Here is a 23,777-nt window from a genome sequence, read left to right on the forward strand (position 1 = left end):
ACTGTTTCTCAGTTGAAATGTGGTTTGCATTAGATGTTGAGCCAAAATATTTTGCCAAGTCAAATGGGCTGCCACCCTTTGTTCTCTTATTAGCTTTCCAAAACTACTCTTTTCAACCATCCAGGGCAATGAATGGAGAAGAGAGATATCTGGGTGGGGGCGGGAGCGGGGGTGTGTGTGGGGGAATTCTCTCATTTTCTGCCTCTGTCTTCTGGGCGCACCTTGGAGAGAAGATTAAGGATGAAGGATGTTTCGGTGACCAAAGAGCTTCTCCGTGCGTTTGAGGAAAGGCTTGCTGAACGTCTGGGTGCAGCCGAGTCGATACGCTATGCTAATAGACAGATTACGGTGTTTGTCTTAAAATAGCAATAATATCCTGGCTATTTCATGCTTCAGTAAAATATTTAAATAGAAACGGCATTTTTTTTTTTTTTTTTTTTTTTTTTTGCTTTGGTGAACCAGACTTGGTTGCATGTTAATATCCATTTGCTCTCAGTAACTGGAGGTCCCACATCATCGGGCCCTTGATGAGTTGCTCTAATTGAGGTTTGGTGTGTGAGAACAAGGAAGTTTCCCCTACATTTATCCTAAATGATGTTCTTCCCTTCAAGTTTCTACCTAGTTCTTCAGGAGCATTATCGGATTTAAAAATATCAGGCCTTGGCCCTCCCCCCACCCCCGCCTTTTGTGTATTTAGCAGCAACCCAAGAAAGTTCAGGCACTGAAAATTAGATGTTAGGTTTGCAAAATCTCTTGAAGCACTTCGTCGATGATGTGGGGGTAAACATGCAAATCAGAGTCACCCTCCCAGTCAACTCAGAACACCCACCAGCACCTTGACTCTGTACATGCCCAAATCTCTGTCACGGGTTCCCTTATTTAGGGGGAGGTGGGAGTTCGGCCTTGGAGGAGAAGAAAGAAGGCAACTTGTGCAAATGAGGGAATGTCTAGCCAGAATGCTCCAAATAATTCTGCCCATCACTGTCTCCTACACGAAGTTGGCTTCAGCTTTTAACCTGTGCACGGGCCCAAGATTCGCCTTGAACTGGAGTGGAAAAGGTCCCCTTAATGTGAATGTCAGACCACTCATTCCATGCTAAGAATCCAGCAGCATCACTAGGGAGGAGGCAAAGGCACCTCTGAAGCCGTTTGAAGGTGAAAAGCAATCCCATGGGAAGTACAATGATCTTAATTAAATATTAGCTGTAATTAGCCTGAAGTGCAAAGGGTAGGAATATTAATTAGGATCTCTCTGGAACTGCTGTCAGTGTTAATAAGTAACTATGGGGGGTCCCGCCAACATCTGTTTGGGCACCGGGAACAGGAGTGCAGTCGGAGCCCTGTGTACCCAAATGTGCCTGCAGGTTCCTCGGTGACCACAGACACACTTCCTAGCACTCAGCGCCCTGGGTGTACCAAAATGCCACCAGTTTGGTAAAGGCGGGTGGCTTGCCCCTGCTCCAGTGGTGCCCCTGCTGGTCCTTGCTTTTCCTAGGGTGTCCTCAGAGCCTTCTGAAGCAAGACCTCGGGCCTGAGAGGGCAGAGTTATCCAAGCTGGAGCTCTAACACTCACCAAGGGTTAACACCCTAGTCTGGCTGATGGAACACTGACACTTGATGGTGGTGGGAGAATGGAGCGATCACAAGCTTCCTGAGGGCAGGCCCTTCTTTCTCTGAAACAGAGAGAGCTCAGATCCCAGCAGAGAGCCCGCACATCTTGTTGGGGCCTGTGGGACTGGGTCACTGTTCCTGAGCTTGCTCTGCAGTGAGGAAAGGCCACTCGGGCAGGGTTCCCTCCCATGATATTGTGTTTTCTGCTGGAGGTGGTGGAGAAACCTTTGTCCTTAGGGACCGTCTCTCGCTACCATTGCTCCTGCCATCATTGTATGCTCCCTAGGAGGCCTCACCTGGGGTTCTCACAAGCCTTTCTTTCAATTCAGAGTTGAGCCTGGTGGAAGGCAGGGCAGGCTGCAGCAGACCTTTGCGCAGAGGTGGGATCTGTCCCCATGCATTTCTCTTTGGAGGGTTCTCGGGTCCAGTAGTTTCTGGGCCTTCTGCTCGGCCAGAAAGAAGTGGCATCCATTTGGAATGTTTGTAATTGAGGCCATATTCCCTGCACAGCCCGGCAGAAGAAAAGGATGCTTGCGGGCTCATAAGCAGCAGAGGATTTTTTTCAGGAGGGATTGTTAATCAAGGCCCTTTGGGTTGCAAGTAACAGAAAAAGTAGCTTAAACAAAATAAGACCTTGACCGATTCGCATGACTAAAGCATTACTAACTGCAGGTAAAGCTGGATCCAAGACCTCCGATGATCTCAACGGGACTCAGTTTATCTGTTTATCAATTTCTGGGCTCACTCTCCTCTAGGTTGACTTCAGCTTTAGGCAGTCCCTCTTCAAGGGGTGGTTCTTGGCAGCTCAGGCTTACATTATGTTTACAGTTGCCAATGACCATTGGAAGAGGACTTCCTCCCAAAACCCCAGCAAAGTCTCAGGCACCTCATTAGAATTACAAGGGTTTAACTCGCTGACTGGTTTAGATAGTTGGGCATGAACACACATCCTGGTGACTGTGAGAGTGGAACACTTTTTTAAATTTTTTTTATTTTTAAATGATTTCAGAGAGGAAGGGAGAGGGAAAGAGAGATAGAAGCATCAATGATTAGGGTGAATCACTGATCGGCTGCCTCCTGCAGGGCCCCCACTGGGGATGGAGCCAACAGCCCCAGCATGTGCCTTGACTGGGAATCAAATCATAACTTCCTGGTTCATAGGTTGATGCTCAACCACTGAGCCACACCGGCTGGGCAAGAGAGTGGAACCCTTTGATTAGGCAGGCCAGGTCACATGACTGTATCTATGGGTCATGGGAGGCGGGGCTCAGCCACATCTGCACTAGGCTGAGAGGGGAAGGGTCCCCCCCACCCCAAAAGGAACAGAGCATTTTTCCTTGAAGAAAAGTGAACACTGAGTGGCAATGACAATGAGTGACCTCATGTTTGCTAGGGATGGGTATGGTTAACTTTTCCTGTCACGTATAGTGATTCAGCCACAGCACAGACAGACCCAGCTCAGCCCCAAATGCTGCGGAAACGCATTAGAAAGAAGTGGCTGTGCATTTCTGCTGCCCATGGCACAGGCATTTGGAACAGTTATGCCGGGGGAGGAAAGGGCCTGATGGGAATGTTTTCACTTGCAAAATGTTTTAAACTTAGCCTAAGCTAAGTCCTCTTCAGCGTGTCATCTTTAACATTCTAATTACAGTCCCCTCTAAACAAATGAGCTGGCTCTGTGTGCTGCTGTGAGAATAAACTTCGTTTCCCTCTGTGTTAGAATGTCCCCGCTGCACCATGTTGCTTTAACCGAAGAGGTGCTCGTATGTTGGTGGTGAGGACGGAGGTAATGGGAGCGATTCTGACATGTTGGCCCTGCTATCATTGTAGGAGGGCCGAAGTCACCTCTAATTGACCACAGATAATGGCAAAGCAGCTCTTTGGTGCTTAATTGCTAGGGTGTTTTCTTCTGTCTCTTTCTGACTATCTGTGCGATCCCATCTCTTGAGACCATGGACAATTCAGACTTCTGGATTGCAGTTTCTGCTGCTGCGATTGCTGTGGTGTGTGTGTGTGTGTGTGTGTGTGTGTGTGTGTGTGTGTGTAGGGTAGGGTAGTAGAGTTATGGGGTGGGGGTGGAGGTGGAGGTGGAGAGAGATAGATGTTTCCTGAAATGGAAGCATTTGAATTCAGGGTGTGTGTGTGTGTTTAATTCTTTTCACTTGGCTGTAATGATCACACTGCATGTTTTGCCTAGATCTGAAGGGTGAATTGTTATATAATACTCTGTGCTTATAAAAAGTAAGACGGGCTGGGGGAGGCATTGACTAACGAGGCTGAGTTAAGTCCAGCACTCTACAGAATTACTTAAAATGGGGCTATCACAGAGGGCCATCTTTGTCCAAATTAGGCCCTGAGTTTTCATTGGAACATCACACACACACACACACACACACACACACACACACACACACACTGTGGTCATTAACAAGACCCCCCCAATCCCATCATGTGTGCCAAGACACATAAAACTTTGATTAAATTCAAATGCTTAGATGAATTGTCTCTCCTCTCAGGAACATGCATGTTCGGTTTAATCGCTTTTGGCGTTTTAAGTATCAGAGCAAGGTTCTGCTGTCGTGCGAGACAACACCATGCTCATATGTCCCCAAATGGGAATGAAAGAAGGACGATCTGCCAGATAAATTGGTCCGTGGGACACAGACCCTCCCAGTCTGGGGCTGTTGAGCTGGATGATTGAGGAAAGTGACTTCTGGTTTCGCAGCCTTGATGTCTGCATCTGTAGAATGGGTTGTATAAATAAGGGTGACTAGTTCCTCAGAGCGTCTGAGGAAGATGAACTGGGGTGCACGGACTCAGGCTCTTGGCACCATTCGGGCACCTGCACTGTGTCCGGTAACTGTGGTCCAGGGCCTGGGGAAAGGTTCTGCCCGGTGGCCACTCACGCTTTCTCCTTCTCTCCACCTCTGATTTTTTCAGGGTAATCAGGAAGCAGCAGCTGCCCCTGACACAATGGCTCAGCCTTACGCTTCGGCCCAGTTCGCTCCCCCTCAGAACGGCATCCCCGCGGAATACACGGCCCCCCACCCCCACCCTGCGCCAGAGTACCCCGGCCAGACCACCGTCCCCGAGCACACGCTAAACCTGTACCCTCCCGCGCAGTCCCACTCGGAGCAGAGCGCCGCGGACACCAGCGCGCAGACCGTCTCGGGCACCGCCACAGTAAGTGGGCTCCAGGCTCGCCTCGGGCACGGGTGGGAGGGGGTCAGGCAGGACTGGTTCCCAGGGTTCCGGTAGTGACAGCAGGGTGCACCCCCATCCAAGCGTCCTGCCCATAAAGCAGCCCCTAACCCTGACCTTGTCACCCCAGTTCTGCCAAGATACCTTATCACCAGGCATCCTCTCCTGTTAATTGATGAAATGGGCACATTTTTCGTTGACTGCATTTTGTTTGTACAAAGAAACTTTGACCTACTCTTTGTTCCTATAGTTTTGCCTTTTCTGGAACAATGTCATCTCCATGGAATCATACACTGTGTAGCCTTCTTTTAAATGACTTTAGGGAGATGTAATTTACATACCATAAAATACACCAGTTTTAGCTAGACAATTGAGGCTTTTTGTGTATTTATAGGGTCCAGCAACCATCACCACAGTCTATTGAAATATTTCCGCTGCCCCAAACACAAATCTTGTGGCCATTTGCAGCCACGCTGCATCTCTGCACCAGCCCGCCCCAGTTTAGCCTAATGCGTTAGAGGTGCATCCTAGTCTTCATGTGTGTCCCTATTTTTTCCATGTTGTTGCTGCGCCCTGGGGTGTGCAGGTCTGGGCAACAGAGAGGAAGCAGAAGAGAATCTTGCAGGGCAGTGAAACCATTCTGTATGTTGATGGTGGGGGTTATGTGACTCTATGTACCCAAAAGAGTCAACTTTATTGCAGGTGAATGGGGTAAATGGGTTAAAACGAGCAAACAAACAAACAAAAACAAAACATTATAATACTATCATCATTAAAAATGAATGTTATTAGCTATGAATCAAAGATAATCTTCAACAAAGTAATTATAAAAATGAAACAGTGTTTATGAGCGACCGAAAGTAACCATACCCTCCAGATGTACATGTGCATTTGTGGAACCTTTTCTGCAGAATTCTCTGGAAGCTTGGACTCACCCAGCCTCAAGGCTAGAGCCTTTTGTAAGTGCAAGGCTGACGTGCCTCTTTGCCTGCCCTCAGGCCTCTGGGAAACCAGTGTTGGTGAAGTTTATTGTTTTAAAGCATGATGCATTTCTTGTAACTAAAAGCAACCGTTAACTAACTTTGATACCTGGTGCCTTTGATACCTGATACCTGGAGGTTAGATTTGGAGAATTTAAAAAATAATACACATTCTAAACTTTTCTATTGCCTTTTCCCCTCTTCATTATTGTACAAAATAGAAAAGTTACCATTTTAACCATTTAATGTAAGGAGTTCCATGGCATTCGGTACATTCAGAGTGCAGTGAAACCATCACCATTATCCAGTTCAAAATTTTCATCACCCAAAGGAAACTCTATGCCCATTAAGCAGACAGTCTCCATCCTGCCTTCCACCAACTCCTGGCAACCACTAATCTGCTTTCTGTCTATATGGATTTGCCATTTGTGATTTTTCATAGAAATGAAATTATATATCCTATCTAATAAAAGAGTAATATGCAAATTGACCTTACCTCCGCTACATCCACAAGCCATGCCCACCAGCCAATCAGGAGCAAGTATGCAAATTAATCCAACCAAGATGGCTGCGGCCATGGAGCGAACAGGAGGCTTGGGTTTCCCTGGCAATGGAGGAAGCCAAGCTTCCTGCACACCCTGGCCGGAGTAATGGTGTAATGGGGGTGTCGCCTTCCCCTGATCGCTGGCTCCTGGACTGTGAGAGGGTGCAGGTTGGGCTGAGGGACACCCCCCCTCTTGTGCATAAATTTCGTGCACCGGGCCTCCTTATGTGTCTGTCTTCTTTCCAATTTTAAAATGTTTTCAAGGTTCATCCATATTATAAAATGTACAGCACTTACTTTTCATGACTGAATACTATCCCATTATACAGATAAGCCATTTGTTTATCCATTCATTCATTGACTGGCACTTGGGTTGTTTCCACCTTTGGCTCTTGTGAATAGCACCACTAGTGCCTTTTTGTATCTGGCTGCTGCTACAACTTAGGGTTGAGTCTATTAGATGTGTTTGCTGATTTCACAGGTATTTGCATTTTTGACAACCAGATGGTAGTGATAGAGTTGTTGTTTATTTGCTTGCTGCTTATTTTGTGATAATCAAGGTGATAGGGCTTCAGGAGGCTTTTTTTGGATGGAAAAAAAGGTTAAATCAGACAATAAGCCTCAACATATGCCAACTATACTGCTGATTTGGAAGATTCATTCATTCAGTCAGTCACACATTCATTCATTCACAAATATTGATTAAAAGTCTACTGGGGCCTGGACTCATAGTAGGTAATGTGGTTGAATCAAACAGAAATGGTCCTTTTCCTCTTGAAACTTAGTGTGAGAGGCAGAGTGAACATGTGGCGACCAAACAGCTATATAAACACAAATGATGATCCATGCTCTTAAGAAAAAGACAGATGCTATGGGAGAATATAAAAGAGCAGAGGCACAGCTTACAAATGAGTAGTCTGGGAACCTTTCTTCAAGGAGATGATATTTAAGGTGAGAAGACAAAGCTTTTCAGGCAGAAATAATGACAAGGTCAGTAGTCCTGACCTTGACTCATTCAAAGAACTAAAAAGAGGCCAGTGTATCTAGGGCATGTGGAGAGGCTTTGGGGGTAAAGTGACAATGGACTAAATGGAAGGAATCAGTAGGTATCATACCCCACAGGCCTGGTGGGTTCGATAAGGGGTGGAATTCTACGTTAGGAGTAATGGGAAGTCATTGAAAAGAGTTTGAGCCAGAGGACTTATAAAATGAGAGTTTAAAAGAAAGGGTTAATTATGCCTACCTAAAAGAAAATTTTAATCCAGTCAGGGAGTTGACATGCTCAACGTCCTTCTCTCACAAAAAGTATTCTTTAGAGATCAACACAATTAAAATTAAATAGCATGCGGACGGTCCACAGAGCCCAGGCCCTGCAGGGAGCTGCACGGGTGAGCAGGCCTGTGCTCTGCCTGTAGAGCGTAAGGGCCACTGGAGATAATAGGATGTGTGTTCTGTTCTCAGTGCAATGTGATGTGTCCTAAAGCATGGAAACAACAGCATCATTTCTGAAATTGGGCAACCTAGGCTCTGACAGCGATATCTAGAGTATTTGAATGGCAAGGAGCACCTCTCTGGGTATGGAGTGTGTGGATTTGTGGAGGGGCTGGTTACTTTGCCTTCTTTGGCAATATTTGTGTGGTACATACTCTCATGGGAAGTTTTAAAGGGAAAGAGAACCATCATCAGTGGAGGCAGGTGGCTTTGTGGTTGATCCTGATGGCCCAAAGAAGGGGCCATCCACTTTTCTGCTGCAAATGATTACATGCCTATGGGCTTCTCTCCTTTGGCCAAAAAGGAAGATGCTTTCTCTGTCTGTGACCTACTTTTGAGTTGAGCTTTCCTGGCCCAACTGTGCAGAACATGGTTGATGAGAAGCTTGCTTCCAATTGTCTCTGTGTCCGCACAGAGTACTCCTTCTCTTCCCTTCAGGCTCTGCATTTCCTAGGGAAGGAATTGAGCCTCAAAGTGGGTCAGACCCATAGCTGTCCCAATCCAGTATTAGCCCACCTAAGTTCTTCCCCATGGGTTAGTGTTGTACCTGCCATAACGCTAACTGTTCTCTGACACATAGGCATGGTGCTTAATGCCTATCTCAGAGCACTGTGGAGGCCATCATTTCTTTGAGAAACCCAGTCGCTTCGGGTGAGAGAAACGATCTATCCATCTGCTAGTCTCCAAGAACTTCTAATGTATGCACATGATTTAACATAAAGTACAGACTGTAGAAGGGAAGCAGGCTGCACCTAGAGCTCCCAGCCAGAGTGGAGGAAAGTACAGACAGCAAAGACTTCCCCGCTCATCCTTTCAGTCCTCCAAGGGCTGAGATGAATCCCTGCAGGACATTTTCCTGCCGAATGTCTATTTAATGCGGGCCTCCCAACACATCATGGATCACTGTGCTGACAGAGCCAATACTGCATTATATTAGATACTGCTCCTGACAAGGTATTTTACTTTTGACATATTATAATTAGAGATTTGCAAGTGGTGAATTCTCCGTGTATCTCCAATAGCAACTTAACTTCTATTTTTAACACCTCTGCAGTCTGTTTGAAAGTCTCCCACCAGCTCTGGGATCTGATGGGAGAAAGAATGTGGGTCCCAGAGCTTGTTCCCTAGAGCTCGGGCCTCTATTGACAGAGAGAAGAGCTGTTTAAGGAACCAACTTCTTCTTAATCCTCAGCTGCTTTCACTGAGTGTTGTGTCTCCAGACATCATTAATACCCTTAAGAAGATAAGACATTGGTTGGTGATGACCTCCTGTTCTTAATCCTTTACACATTGGCTCTGTTCTGCAAGTCAATTATGTAGCTAAGTGTGGGGAAAGCTTCTCAATGCATTCCTTTTTGTTAATTAGTCATTAAATTTAGTATTATTACTGCATTGATTCAGGTTAGTGGTTAAAAAGCCACACATTAGAAAAGGTCTACAATGGAAATGAAAATTCCCTAATGCCCTCAAGCCCAGTTCTTAGTCTCCCTGCTAGAAAGTGCATGTACCAATCCCTAATATTTTCCTCTAGAGTGTTTTATGCAAATGCAAGTATATGCCTGTGTCTTAGTCAGTTCAGGCTGATGTAACATAAGTATTATAAACTGGTGGCTTAAAAAAAAACAAACACATTTATTTTTCACAATTTGGGGGCTGGGAAGTCCAAGATTTTGGCACCAAAAGATTGGGTGTCTGGTGAGGGCCCACTTCCTGGTTCATAGTTGGATGTCTTCCCATTGTGTCCTCACATGGAGGAAGGGGTGAGGGAGCTCTCTGAGGACTTCTTTTTATAAGGGCTCCACCCTCATGATCTGGTCATCTCCGCAAGCCACCCGCCCGCCCCCCGCCCCATGACTATTAACGTTACTGGCTAGGATTTTAACATATGCATTTTGTGGGAACACAAGCGTTTATCTAAAGCAGCTTGCTTGTCTATCTCTACCTCTAACTCTACCTCTATATCTGTCCCTATCTCTGTCTCTGTCTCTATCTATCTGACCTACCTCTATCTCTACCTCTACCTCTATCTCTGTCCCTATCTCTAACTCTATCTCTATTTCTATCTTTATCCTCTCTCTCTCTGTATTCTAGCTCACTCCATCTCTGAATAGGTCTTGATATCCTCTTCTCCCTAGTGCCAATCTCAATATAACAGGTTTAACATCTATTAAGCACCCATTGGCACTGTTTATATCTGGGAGATCATTTTTGTTTTCACTTTGGGATGTAACTCGTTCTTTTTCATGTTTGCATGGACTCTAGGTTGTTTCTGGGGTTTATCTGGCAATGTTGTTATTCCCAATCCGCTGTAGTGGACAGCTGGGTTCAAATATTGCTGTCCACCTCTGAGTGTCTATTTTGTAACTACCAGTTTGTATTTCTTAATCCTCTCAACTTTTTAACCAGCCCCCCAACCCTTCTGGTAATCATCAGTTTGTTCTCTCTGTCTATGAATCTGATTCAATTTTGTTTGTTCATTTATTTTGTTCTTTAGATTCCACATATAAGTGAAATCATATTTTCTTTCTCTGCCTAACTTATTTCACTTAGCATAATACCCTGGAATATTACTCCACCATGAAAAATAAGGGAATCTTAACATTTGTGTCCCTCTGCTCCACCATTTATAAGTGGAAGTATCTTGGGTTGGTCATTGGACCTCTTTGATATTATTTCTACGGTTCCCTACCTCCATTCTGCTTCTGTCTTTCTCCAAATTGCCTTCCTCTTTCCTTCCAAACAACCATTAGAGATGAATAATAAAACACCAGAGAGTGCCTCTCCCAGGTGGAGGATTGTGGCCTCATGGGCTTACATTAAAAGCTTGGAAAAATCATTGAGGGACACCATGTCTAAAAATAGGGTAAATAGCTATGTCAAAACAGGAATCAGGGGATAAAAATCTCAAACATAATAGTTTTTGCTCAGTAGCATCAAACTATGTTCTAAGCACTTTATATGTATAATCGCATATGAAGTTTCTACTTTAGTTCTGTCTGACCCACAGTGGGACCCATGTGTATTCTCCATCACCAAAAAATAAGTATTTTTGAGGCATTATCGTCCCCAGGTTATAGTTGAGGAACCTGAGGCAAGTAACTTCCTGGTCACTATAGCTAACAGAGAGGAGCTGGAGCTCAAAACCAAGTGTGTCAGACTCAAGACCAAAAGTCTTAAGGGCTCAAAGCCCAGAAGGCATCCCCCAGGCTTGCCCAGCACACATGTGGCCTCTTCTCTGGGCAGATTGCTGTTGAGGAAAGGAATTCTTTGCCTGGGAATTACTTATTTTGCCTGGGAGAGCCCAAGCATGTACAATATCCCAGGCTTAGAGCATGCCTTGAGCAAATTCTAATAACATGTTTCGGTGGCTTCAAAATTGTCTTTTCAGATGACAGTGTGGCTGAGCTGTTTTGTCAACACCAATTCTGTTTTCCTAAGGTTCACATTTACTCTAAGGACACAGGTAATGCCTCTGATTCCCTCATGAGGCTGAGGGTCATGCTTCTGCCTCCTATATATGCTTTGGAATAAATGGCCCATGGCTTGCAGGATAAATTAAAGGCCTTTCTTACCCCATACTAGGGTCATTTTACTGTTCAAAAGCCCCTTTGCACCACAATGTCCAGTTCTGGTCGCCAAAAAGCATGATTGAGTCAAACTTAGGATAATTCTGCAAAAAGCAGGCATCACTGTGAGCAGCACAGACCCAGGTCTCTGGGTCTGGGACTGGGGCTATGGCTGTGAATTTTGGTAGGATTGAAGAACCTCATGACAGGTTGGGAAAAAGGCACTAAATAAACACCTGCAGGTGTTATCAGAAGCAGTGCAGAATCAAGGTAAGGAGCTTGGAGTTTCTACTTTAGTTCTGTCTGACCCTCAGGGGGACCAATGGCATGTGATGTAACCTTACTTTCTTCCTTGGTGTATGGAGGCTTAGAGTAGGGATGACATCCTAAGGATAATGCCAATGAAGGACGTAGCACAGTGCTGGGCACATAGTAAATGCTCTGCCATGTGAACCATTGTAATTATGAGATGATCACATCATTCAGAAGGGAAAGTTGGAGTGTTCTCCTTTACCCTGAATTCTTCATTCTATTTTTTTTTTTTGTGGGAGAATAAATACATCATAAGAATTGTGTAATTTCATGTCTTAAGAGTCAAACGAAGACTCAAATTCCCACATTTACTTTTAAAGGTAATTTTTTTATTTAATTATTTCCATACAGGTAGTTTTCAATCACTCATGCCTGAGCACAGCTGACTGATACAAACTGTTCATTAAACTGAGTCTAGGTCATGGACAAACAAGGTTAAGATTTATTAGAGGAATATTTGACTGAAGTTCTGTTCATAAGGCCCAAATACATCTTGCTTTTAAGAAAAGATCTGACATATTCTGATTTCAAATTACTGTTTCCTGGTAATTGTCATATTTCAATTGCAAGTCTTGAAGCCATCTGAAAAGTTTCCTCTTGATTTTCTCTTCTGGGTTTTGTGCTTTTTCAGATCTGTATTCAATGTCATGAATTTCACCCTCTCAGTATCACTAAGCAGTCTCTATCCTTGATTAAGATGATGGTCTGTGTGAACAAGTATTAGCACACAGTGTAATGATTGGATAATTTGATGTTGAAGTAGGCCGTCTATGAACTATTCCAATGACTGATCTAGGTGTTTAAAGAACCTAATTGCCTTTGCATAGCTCATAATCCCATTAGGTGCTTTTGTTTGTTTGTTTTTAACTGAATTTAGAAGCAGGCATTAATCTGTTCTCTGTGGGCAGTATTTGAATCATTCATTAGTTCACCATCAGCTCCTGCTCTTAATTTGTGACCATACATTGTGCAAGTTCAGAATGAGTTCATGTGAATTCTACACTCTATTTGGATTCCAGGCTGAAGAAAGAAGTTGGCTGTGTTCTGTGACATGAGGGTCCGTGGATGGTTCAGCCAACCCTTCAGTGTTAGAGCTGGAGGGAACCAGAGTTTACCTAGTTCAACCTCTGATTGCACAGATGTAAGGAAATCACATAAGTGAAGAGCTGAAACTCAAACAGTTCATGTCCAGGCAAGTAACATACATGTTTGAAAGAGATTGGTTTATAATGGAGACAAAGGTAACATTCGTAGTTCATTTCCCCATTAATATGGGAATAATGAAACCATAGGCATGATTCTATGTGACCTTTTGGTGGGGACCCTGTGGTAGTCTAGATGACATATGGTCTGTCCAAAGAGGGTGCCCCAATCAGTCCATCGAACCACTGCTCACCCAGTGTTACAATATTTTTTTTCAAGAGTTAACAGCAATTTGGATTTTTATGCACTCTCCTGTTCACTTCTGTTTCACTCATTTTTGTTATCTGCCCATATACTGAGTTTATAAACCCTGACATAATTTTGTAACCTGAATTTATTTTTTTAATAAGAGGTGAGATTAGAAACTTTAACCCTTTGAGGAAGTAATATTTCAGATTTATAAAAAAGACACCTTTGATGCCTCAGTTAGACAGTGAAGAGATTCATAGAATGTTAGAAGCTTGAAAAAACCATCTGGTCTACCTGCTTCATTTATGAACAGTGCTGGGGCTCAAAGAAGGGACCTGCCTGGGTCACACAGCGGATGTCAGAACAGTGAATGTCAGCAGAAACCAGAACAGGGACATCCTGAAAGGAAATTTCTACTCAACCATGCCCCTCCCCGTGCATTCTATTTGCTTTGACCATCCGTTTTCATCTCTCTATCTCCTGGATTCTGCAGCAGTTTTCAAAATCCAGTTACTAAGGGTTATTGCCACATTGAAATAGAGCTCACAACTCTGCCTTTAGGAGGGAGCCGGGCCCTGTGAGTTGAGGCTCCATGTCTCTTTGACATTCTATTTTGTTTCCTAGCCAGAGGTTTCAGCCACTAAGGGGCCTGACACTCGCAAAGGTTTCGGGACTTCTAAAAAGAGCCTTTATTTTATCTTGTTCTCTCCTGCTGATCCTGGTGGTAGTGTCAATGGCCCTGCTCCTTCAATGGTGTTATATGTTCCAGCCAGCTTCACTGCCAGGCGCTTCTGGGTCAAAACACTGTCACTAGTGTCTGAGCTCCCACCATTGCATCCCTGAAGAGCATGGAGGCTGTCAGAATGTTAAAGCATCACCTTGATGTAGAGCTGGGTCTGAGCCCATGCACAGGCTCCCTGAGGGTCAGAAGCTTGAAGGCTGGGTTCTGCCCCCAGTAGAGTAATAAACCCTTGTGAGGTCAGTGAGCCTGATAGGTGAGCCAGCAGCATGTAGATCACACTGAAACACTCATGGTTTCTCCAGCTCCTCCACTCTGGCAAGAAGGTCACTATAACCCAGACAGTCAGCCATCCCTCCGGCATCAGGAACAGAATGTATCCAGACTTGAGGACCTGACTTTTATTTGACCTCCACATCCTTGGGACAAAGCTAGATGGCAAGTTCATTCTCCAATAAACCAAGGTTTGCAGACTGTATGGTTCAAAACAAATCAGGCTATCAGGACGAAGGTAATTTGGAGGCTTAAGTGTTGCAGACTTGTTTGAAAGCAAAAAGGCAGTTTTCCTTCTTAAAAAAATCATAGATTTAGTTGTACATTCAAAGAGTTTGGGCTGCCCTGGCCTTTTAAAAGGGGGAAATGTAAGTGTGCATCTGGATTGGTCGATGAAGAAAAACAAAAAGAAATTTATTGGACAAAAGGAAGGGAAAAAAAGAGGCAAGTATATTTACTAACAATAGAGATAACTAGCAGCTAGTGAGCACATATTAGATACCCAATGCAGGGATGCTAGAAGTTTCCTGTGCACGATGTGATGGAATCTTATAGCATCCACAGGAGCCGGGTACCATAATTAGTCCCTTATTATCTGGGTGAGAAAATCAGAGAATAGAGAATGGAGGAGATTGCCCAAGGTCCTGTCACAAAGCTAAGGAAGGCAGAGCTGGTATTTACAGGCAGCCAGTCTGACCCCAGGGTCCAATCCCTTCCTCATTCCTCCAGCCATGCACAATGCTGCACATGTTGTTCACGTTCCATCAAGGGGCCAGTGTGATGGTGCCAAAATTACAGATGAGGAAACAGAAGCACAGATGTTAAGTGACTTGCCCCAAGGCCATACAGTTAACAGAGGGAGCTCACCTGGCAGGCTCCCCTGTCTCCCAAGGGCCTGCTACTCTACTAGAGAGAAAAAAAACAGTCCCTGAGCTTCTTACCCTCTCAGACCTAGCTCTACATCAAGACTATGATTTAACAATCTGATAATTCATTCATTAATTAACCAATCAGCAGAGGTCTGGTGGATTTCTAAACCCACATTATGTAACTTCCCATCAGAAGTAGTTTACTTTACCTAAATGGCATTTCCTTCTACTTAATCATGACACTATTGTGGCAGACAAACGTCTTAACAATCTTTATCGCCATAAATCTGTGTTTAGCTCAGAGCTGCCTCAGTTCTCTCTCTCTCTCTCTCTCTCTCTCTCTCTCTCTCTCTCTCTCTCTCTCTCTCACACACACACACACACACACACACACACATACACACACACACACACTCCCTGCTGTGGCATCAGGTGGTCCATGGAGTGAAAGGGGCCTTGGAACTACTTGGCAAGCTGACGAGAGGATGCCTAGATCTCCCAGAGAAACCTGCTACAAGGAAATCGCTAATTATAACCCAAATTGTATTTGACTTCTGCATCTTTGCTTCACGTTGTAACACTGTAATTTAAAGAGATTGTTCCCTGGTCTTTTTTTCGGGGGAGAAATCAACTACCATTTTTTACTAAGAAAAGCGGTGGTAATGGCAATGACAGGAGGTGGGTCCCACCCCCCTTTCCTTCTAATTGGCTTGCAAGTGGGAGTCAGGTTAGCAATTATGGGAGGAGTTGCCTGGGGTTCCAGGCAGTATCTGTGGGTGACACTCATCTGATGTCTTTACAAAAGGGAAAGAGATGATGGGATGGGGCAGGCTTGGGGGAATGAGCCCCAGAGAGTCTCCTTGACTTCAGGAGATGGCAGTTTGGAGACAAGAGGAAGGTTAGGTATGGTAGTCAGATTTGGGGACCTTTTCCTGTTTTGAGTCATTAATGCTACTGGCAGTGAAGGCTGGAGGGGATCTCCCCAAAAGTTGAAAGAGGAGTTAGAGCAGTGCTGAACTCAGAACTTTGGCTGTCTTTTGACTGTTCATGGGACCCAGAACCCCTCACCAGCCCTCCCTGTCCTCTCTTCCCTCCAGCCTTCTCCAAGCTTTTAGTATCAGCATTAACTAGCTGGGCCAAGGGTCAGCAAACTATACCCAATGCACCAATTCTGGCCCACCACTTGTTTTTGTCCATAAAGTTTTATTGGAATACAACCACACCCATCCATTCCTGTATTGTTTATGCTGCTTTAGCTTTTTCAGAATGAAGTAGTTGCTACAGAGATATATGGACCACTATGCTGAGACTGCTTACTCTCTGGCCCTCAATAGAAAAAGTTTGCTGACCAGTGACCAAGGACAAAGTTTATGTACTATTGACCTGCTGACTTCATTCAAACCCTCAGGCCTTTTTTTGTTGAGCTCACAAAGGGAATGAATTGCCTACATTTCTAAATGGGAAATTTCACAATAAAATCTGGCTAGATTAAAAAATGGAAAATCTAACAAAACATCGTAACCATGTGTTCATATTGAGGATGGACTCTCCCACAGGCTGTTTGACACAGTCCCCACAGCTCCCTGTAGTGTTTCACCAAGCCTCTCCCCACCTCTGCCCCCATCTGTATGGACTGACCCACAGAGGTATTTGAACTTGACCAGGTCATCTGGGTCTTCGGGATTATTTTTTTAATAAAATATTTGCAATTTCTCCCCTGACCAATGATTTACATTTCTTTTATTCTTCCTTTCCATCGAACTGGACTTTTCTTTGGGACTATGGCAAGTAAATAAATGTGGAATGCCAGAATATAGTCGATACCAGAGTTGTTATATCAGGAATATTGCATCCCTTCCACCTCCAAATACACATCCATATGCACACACATATACACACACAAACTGCCCATGTTTTCTCCATTGGCTTTTATTTAAATCAAAGCAGAATTAATAAATATTATGTTCTGCTCAACATCACAATTGTTATAATTAATGAAGTAAGTAATAATTGTGTTGGTCAAGGTATTCAGGCTCTGAATCCATTTGTTCTAACTAATGGCAGGTGGTGGTAACCCCATTTCACAGATGAGAAAGACAGAGACTTGGGGGTTATGTAAATTGCTCTAGGTTGCAGCACCAGGAACAAAGGCAGCAAATAAACAAAGGCAATTTAAACACATGGTCATAGACAGTGGAACCAGCCTTTCACTAAAGTAGGAAACTGTGCTCAGCCCTGGTGCTGACATGTAGAATGCCGTAAGTCCCACTTCTGCTGAAATTAGAACAATCGATCCCAACAAGAGCCTCTGGAGGCTTGGTTGAGCCACTGAAGGTCAGTGTTTGGTAAATAGTCATGTAAGCATCTTCCATTGCTCTTAACTAATCTGCAGGGAATTGTTTTCCAGTAGCACAGCAAGCTCAGAAGAGGGAGAATTTAGGGTGAGTGGGTGGGAGAAAGCACATGTTCCCTTTTCAAAATAAGGGTCCGTGGGGTGGGAGAGTACCCATGGCAGAGGGAAACCTGGCAGCTCACTCTGGCGCAGAGCCCTGCCTGGCTGCACAGGCATCTCGTCTCTCCCTGTGTGTGTGCATGGCTTTCGGAAGCCCTGTGCCTGTCCTTCTGCAGCTTAGATATTGAGTTCTGCAGGCTTGCTGAGGATTCACAGTGGCCTGACATTGGGGCTGAGCCCTTGATAATGACACTGTAGACACGAGGTAATTACAGATCTGTTATTTCCCAAGTCAAGCTAAGTGGACCTCTGATTATTATTCTGAGTATAATAGGAACATAACCGACACTGAAGGGAAATTGTACTTCTCTATTTTATTAACCACTTTTATATTCCCTTGTGCATGGCTATGATGCTACGAAATCTCCTTAAATGTGATATTACTCAATATAATACAATAAAAATGCACACACTGTAATGTATTGGATTATTTTACAAACAGCCCTTGTGAAATTGAAATTCCCATCACTTCCCTGGCCAGCTCGGGGCTGCTGGGCTCGCAGGCCCTTTCCGTGGCTGGGAGCCTGGAGAAAACCTTCACAGTCACTTAGGTTTTCATAGACGTAAGCAATTGGCCCACACCATTTTTATTCACAGTGGGGATGTGGATGAGCCACGTTCCAGGCATCTCAGTGTATGTTGTAGCTCAGAAATGCAACAGTTTTTGAGACCACAGCATCCTTTAAAAATGAACTGGGTTAGATGGCATCAAGAAGGAAGCTAGCTAGATAGCAGGGAGGCCTTCCATCCTAGAATTCAATTCTGAAGTGTTTGTAATTGCCTTGGCTGGAGATTCTATCAAATCTCTACTCATATTCCCAGCCTCTGTTCATTTATAAACCTTTTCATGACACCATCTCAATGCCAGAGCTGGGACTCCTTTGCATGCTGTATGTGCCTTAAAATTCACTCCTTGAGCCTCCATAAAATTATTTATTGAATTCTTAGAATATGTTACAATATACATTAATCTAGTCAATGCACATCTAACAGTTTTACAATTTTAAAGTTTATTTTTGCTATTATAGGTATACATTTCTCAAGGATGATATTGTAGCTTATTTGTCTTTTTCATTCTTTGTGTCAAGCACAGTGCCTGGCACAAGGTAGATACTCAACAATTGTACATCATGTATTTATTTATTTATTTATTTAAATATATTTTATTGATTTCAGAGAGGAAGGCAGAGGGAGAGATAGAAACATCAATGATGAGAATCATTGATCAGCTGCCTCCTGCACACCCCACACTGGGGATTGAGTTCACAACCCAGGCACATGCCCTCCTGATTCATAGGTCGATGCTCAACTGCTGAGCCTCACTGGCTAGGCATATATCATTTATTTATTCATGAATATTTCTTGAGTGCCTACTATTTGGGAGGCATAGTGCTAAGCCTTGGAGATTTAAGAGTGAATGACAGACATCTGTTCTTCAAGGAAATTACAGTCTGGCAGAAAACATAAATATAAACAAAGAAATAAAAATCACTTGCATACTTAAATAATTACATTTGTGAAAAATGTCATAAATGCAAGGGAAGGAGAAAGTACATATTTCTTCCCACTATGACAGGGATGTCATGTTGTAGCTAGAAATAGCCATGATGAGAGTATTTATACCATGGAAATTGGCAATGGTACAAATCAGAGCTTCTGGTTTTTGTTTTCTGTAGAGGCAGTTGTTGACCAATTACTCTCACACCTGTGGCAGGAAGAAGCTTGGAATATTCAAATGAAAGAAAGTCACTGTGCCTAGGTTGGGGGTACAGAGAGAAGATAGCCCAAGATGAGGATGGAGAAGTGGGCAGGGCACACTCAACAGGGCCTTGTAAGCCATTTTGAAGGTTGCATTCTCATTCTTTGTAAAATGGGAGGCCATTGGAGGATTTTGAACGAGAGAAAGCCATGATTAGATTTTGTTTTTAGAAATGATCTGACAGCAGTATAGAAAGTGGATTAGAGGAACACAATAGTGGGGCAGGGAGACATGCAGAAAGAGCCATTAGTAAGCTATTGCTATGGTTCAGACAAGAGAAGACAGCATGAACTAGTGGGGTCTGGGCAATGAGTTGGCTGTAGGATAGAAGAAAAAGGATAGGGTTCATGATGACTCTAAGTTTGTGCATGAGTAAATGCCAATTCTTACAAAGCTAAATCTAGGTGAAGATGAGGATCATTTTCTAAGTAATAGAAGTAGTTGAGATCAAAATGATAATATGTGCATTTGTCTGTCTGTGTGTGTCAACTTGTAGATGCTTGTGAGTCACCTGGATGTATCACTAAGCAAGCCTCTGTTTCTTTATCTTTAAAATGGAAAGAATAACATCTCATATGGTAGCTGTGATTCTTTTTTTTTTTTAAATGAATTTTATTGATTTTTTACAGAGAGGAAGGGAGAGGGATAGAGAGTTAGAAACATCGATGAGAGAGAAACATCGATCAGCTGCCTCCTGCACACCTCCTACTGGAGATGTGCCCGCAACCAAGGTACATGCCCTTGACCGGAATCGAACCTGGGACCCTTGAGTCTGCAGACTGACGCTCTACCCACTGAGCCAAACTGGTTTCGGCAAGGTAGCTGTGATTCTTAAGTGGATTGGTGTATATGAAAGAACTTGGCATAGAAGGCATGGGATAAAATTTAGTGGTATCTGAATTCCTGACACATCTAATCTCTGCCCTTTAAAAAGTTGGACAGCCAGACTGGAATTAATTGACAATGTTTCAGATTTGGTCAGAAACACAGAATTTTCTGTAGTTGATTCACAATGTATAGTGTCAAGTGGGAAGGAGGTGGAGGGAGTTAAACCTAAAAGTCTTCAGTTCTAACTCCAGCTTGGGCATTTGCTTAAGCAAGTCATCCAATGCAGTGGGTGACATCACTATTAGGGTATTAGACTATCTTGGTTCAAACCCTACGACCACTATCTTTTAATAAGTTAAACAAGTTACTTAATCTCTCTGAGCTTCAATTTTTATACTATAACTGTCTATACAGGGCTTTTGTGAATATAAAGAAGGTATTTTAAGCAAAGCTCCTATGACTATGTCCTGCATATAATTGGCACTCAGTCAATGGGGGCTATGATTAGGCATCATTTTGAGCCTTAGTTTTCCCATCTTTCAAATGGGCACAATAATAATCTATGTCCTGCCTAGTTGCATTAACCATAAAATGACCAAATAATCTGCCAGGTCTCTGCAATATGTGCCAAGTACACATGCGAACTTCTGTTTTAAGTGTGGGGTGCTATAGTCCCTGGTAATTTAATCCTCACAATGGCCTTTGCGTATAGATGAAATGATGGTGTCTTTACAGATAAGGAAATTGAGACTTGGATAGTTGACATGACTTGGCAACATTCTCAGGGTCACATCACTCATGAGTGGTATGTCTGAATCTACAACCTGTTCTAATAGCCATAACTCTAAACAACTTTCCCTGCAGCCCTCGCCTACGGGGCTAGAAGAATGGAGAAGCCATTGGGTTGGGGTGGGAGAACTAAGGAAAGATGTACCTGTTTCTATGAGATACATACATCCTAACCTTGCCAAGGAGAGTAGGAATCAGGAAATGTTGACTTCTGACATGACTTCATGAAGAACCTTATCCTTGCACCCACCTCAGGAATAGTGTTTGGGATTAACAGAGAGAGCTGAAGACTAGCCACATCTTTCTCCCCCACCTCCAAGTGCAGATTTCCAGTTGGATGCAGACTAGAGCCTTTGGAAACTGTTCATTGGAAAACAGTTCTGGATAAATTAATTTCTGTGATACATAATGCATGAGTGGAAATACATGATATTTTTAAACAATGGAAACGAGAGAATCTGCCTTTTGGGCATTGATCCTAATTTCATTTAATTCAGAAAACATTTATCAACACCTACTGTGTGCCAGATCCTTGCTGGGAAACAGAGATGAATCAGACATGGTTTGTGTCCAGGAACAGTGAGAAATCAGTGAAGGCGCCTGCTGATGATCAGCACTGGCTTAGACCGTGAGATCAGGGGATAAGGGAGTCATGAGAGTGTCATGGAGGGACACACCTCCTTATAGGGAGGACAAGAGGGTTTGAGAGTGAACATGTGCTAAGAAAAGCTATCCCTGCCTATGGTTTCAACTGGATGGCTTTCTTTCATTTGTCCTACTCCCATCAATAAAATTGTTATTTAAGACCTTCTACCTTCAGTCCTTCTGAAACCAGGCTCAAACAATGAGGATACAGCTTTCTCAAACCCACCTAGACACTTCTCAAGTCTTTGAGCACCTTGGATCATGGTCAAGTCCCTTAAATTTCCAAAGATAGTACTACCTTCATTATATGTCAGGCTTATTGTTGAGTGAAGATTAGAGATAATGTATAGAAGTCTTTATCACAATTTCTTGCATATTATACTAATGCATTGATGGGAGTTGCTGTGATGGTAATGTTGATAACAATAACCTTGAAAATGATCATTTTGAGATGTGTGTTATGCTTGTTCTTTAGCTCAACATGGTAGCAGTCACTGCTCCTCTGTTATTATTCCTTTGCTTATCATTATTATTATTACTCCAACCACCCCTACTCTATTGTTATCACTGTTACTACTCATCCTGTTGTTGCTATTATTAGTTTTATGTAAAGCATTCATTCACTATTATTTGTTGAGTGCTTATTATATAACTAGAGGCCTGGTGCATGAAAATTCATGCACTGGAGGGGGGTCCCTCAGCCCAGCCTTCTCCCTCTCACAGTCTGGGAGCCAGCGATCAGGGGAAGGCGATGCCCCCATTACACCTCTGCTGCTGCCACTGCTGGCAGCACAAGCCTCGGCCAGCCCTGGTTACCTGAGCCTCAGGCAGCCCTGGGCGGCTGGGGGGCTGAGGGTGGGTCCGGCCACAGCATGTGCCTGCCACCCCCCGGCGGGGCTGAAAGGACTGGGGGACTCCAACAGGGCTGAGGGCACTGAGCGCTGCCATCTTGTGGCTATGGGCACCGACATCTTTGTGATGGTGTGATGGTCAATTTGCATATTCCCTCTTTATTATATAGGATAGGCAATGGGGATTCAGAAACAGGTACAACCAGGCATGGTTTCTGCCCTCAGCATGACTTGTAGGAGAGACCGATGTAATAAGTAAACAGTATAAGTAAATAATTAAAAATGATGATGTTTGCTTTAGTTATGCATTGATGCCTAACAAGCTATCTCCAAACCTAGGGAGTTAACCACCATTTTATTTGCTCATGGTTCTGTGCTTCAAGAATTTGGGTCAGGCTCATCATATGGGCAGATCAACTGGGTTCCCCCACTCAGCATATCCCACTGATGGTTGGGCTGGGCAGTAAGTTCCAAGGTTTCTCTCAGATGTCTGATCTTTGGTGATTGTCCATATGACCCCTCTCTCTCTATTTGACTAGCTTGGGCTTCCTCACAGCATGGTGATCTGTGGTTAATCAGACTGCTTATATAGGCATCCTCACCGCGTAGGCACACTGACATGATGACTGGATGCCAAAAGGGATAGTCCTAAGCAGTGAAAGTATAAGCTGCATATCTCTTAAAGCTCTGCCTTGACATTTGCACTGTGCCATTTCTGCCCCATTCTGTTGGCTGAAGTCAGTACAGATTCAGGAGAGGAAAGAGACTCCATCTCTGAGCAAGAGGAGTGCAAAGAATTACAACCATTTTATTTTTTCTAGAGGCCTGGTGCATGAGATTCGCGCACTCCAGGGAGTCCCTCTCGCAGTCTGAGAGCTCTCGGGGGCGGCGGGGAGAAGGGGGTGGGATGCCAGAGGCAGTCGGACATCCTTAGCACTGCCACCAGCTGTGATACCAGCTTCTGGCTGAGCTGTGCTCCCCCTGTGGGAGTGCACTGACCACCAGGGGGCAGCTCCTGCATTGAGTGTCTGCCCCCTGATGGTCAGTGTGCATCATAGCGACCAGTCATTCCGCAGTTCGGTTGATTTGCATATTAGCCTTTTATTATATAGGATTCTCCACTCCTCCCCCTCACCACATGCCCGCACCCCCCTACTGTCTGTGTCCATGGGTTATACTTATATGCATGCATGCAAGTCCTTTGGTTGATCTCTTACACCCTCCCCCTACTGCCTTCACTCTGAGGTTTGACAGTCTGTTGATGCTTCTCTGTCTCTGGATCTATTTTTGTTCATCAGTTTATGTTGTTCATTATATTCCACAAATGAGTGAGATCGTGTGATATTTATCTTTCTCCGACTGGCTTATTTTGCTTAGTATAATGCTTTCCATGTCCATCCATGCTAGAATTGCAA

General features: G+C 44.0%; 1 protein-coding gene across 46 annotated transcripts in view; it reads left to right on the top strand.

Moving 5' to 3' along the window:
• Positions 1–23,777, top strand: part of RBFOX1 (RNA binding fox-1 homolog 1) — a 2,122,525-nt gene that overhangs the window by 1,928,631 nt on the left and 170,117 nt on the right. For all 46 annotated transcript variants that reach the window (XM_080678210.1, XM_080678241.1, XM_080678221.1 and 43 more), the window contains one exon: positions 4,552–4,794. In XM_080678210.1, the coding sequence (XP_080534336.1) occupies positions 4,552–4,794 (243 nt within the window). The remainder of the gene's footprint in view (positions 1–4,551; positions 4,795–23,777) is intronic.

Source organism: Plecotus auritus (genome assembly GCF_963455305.1).
Source record: "Plecotus auritus genome assembly, chromosome: 7".
In the NCBI taxonomy this organism is placed as follows: Eukaryota; Metazoa; Chordata; class Mammalia; order Chiroptera; family Vespertilionidae; genus Plecotus; species Plecotus auritus.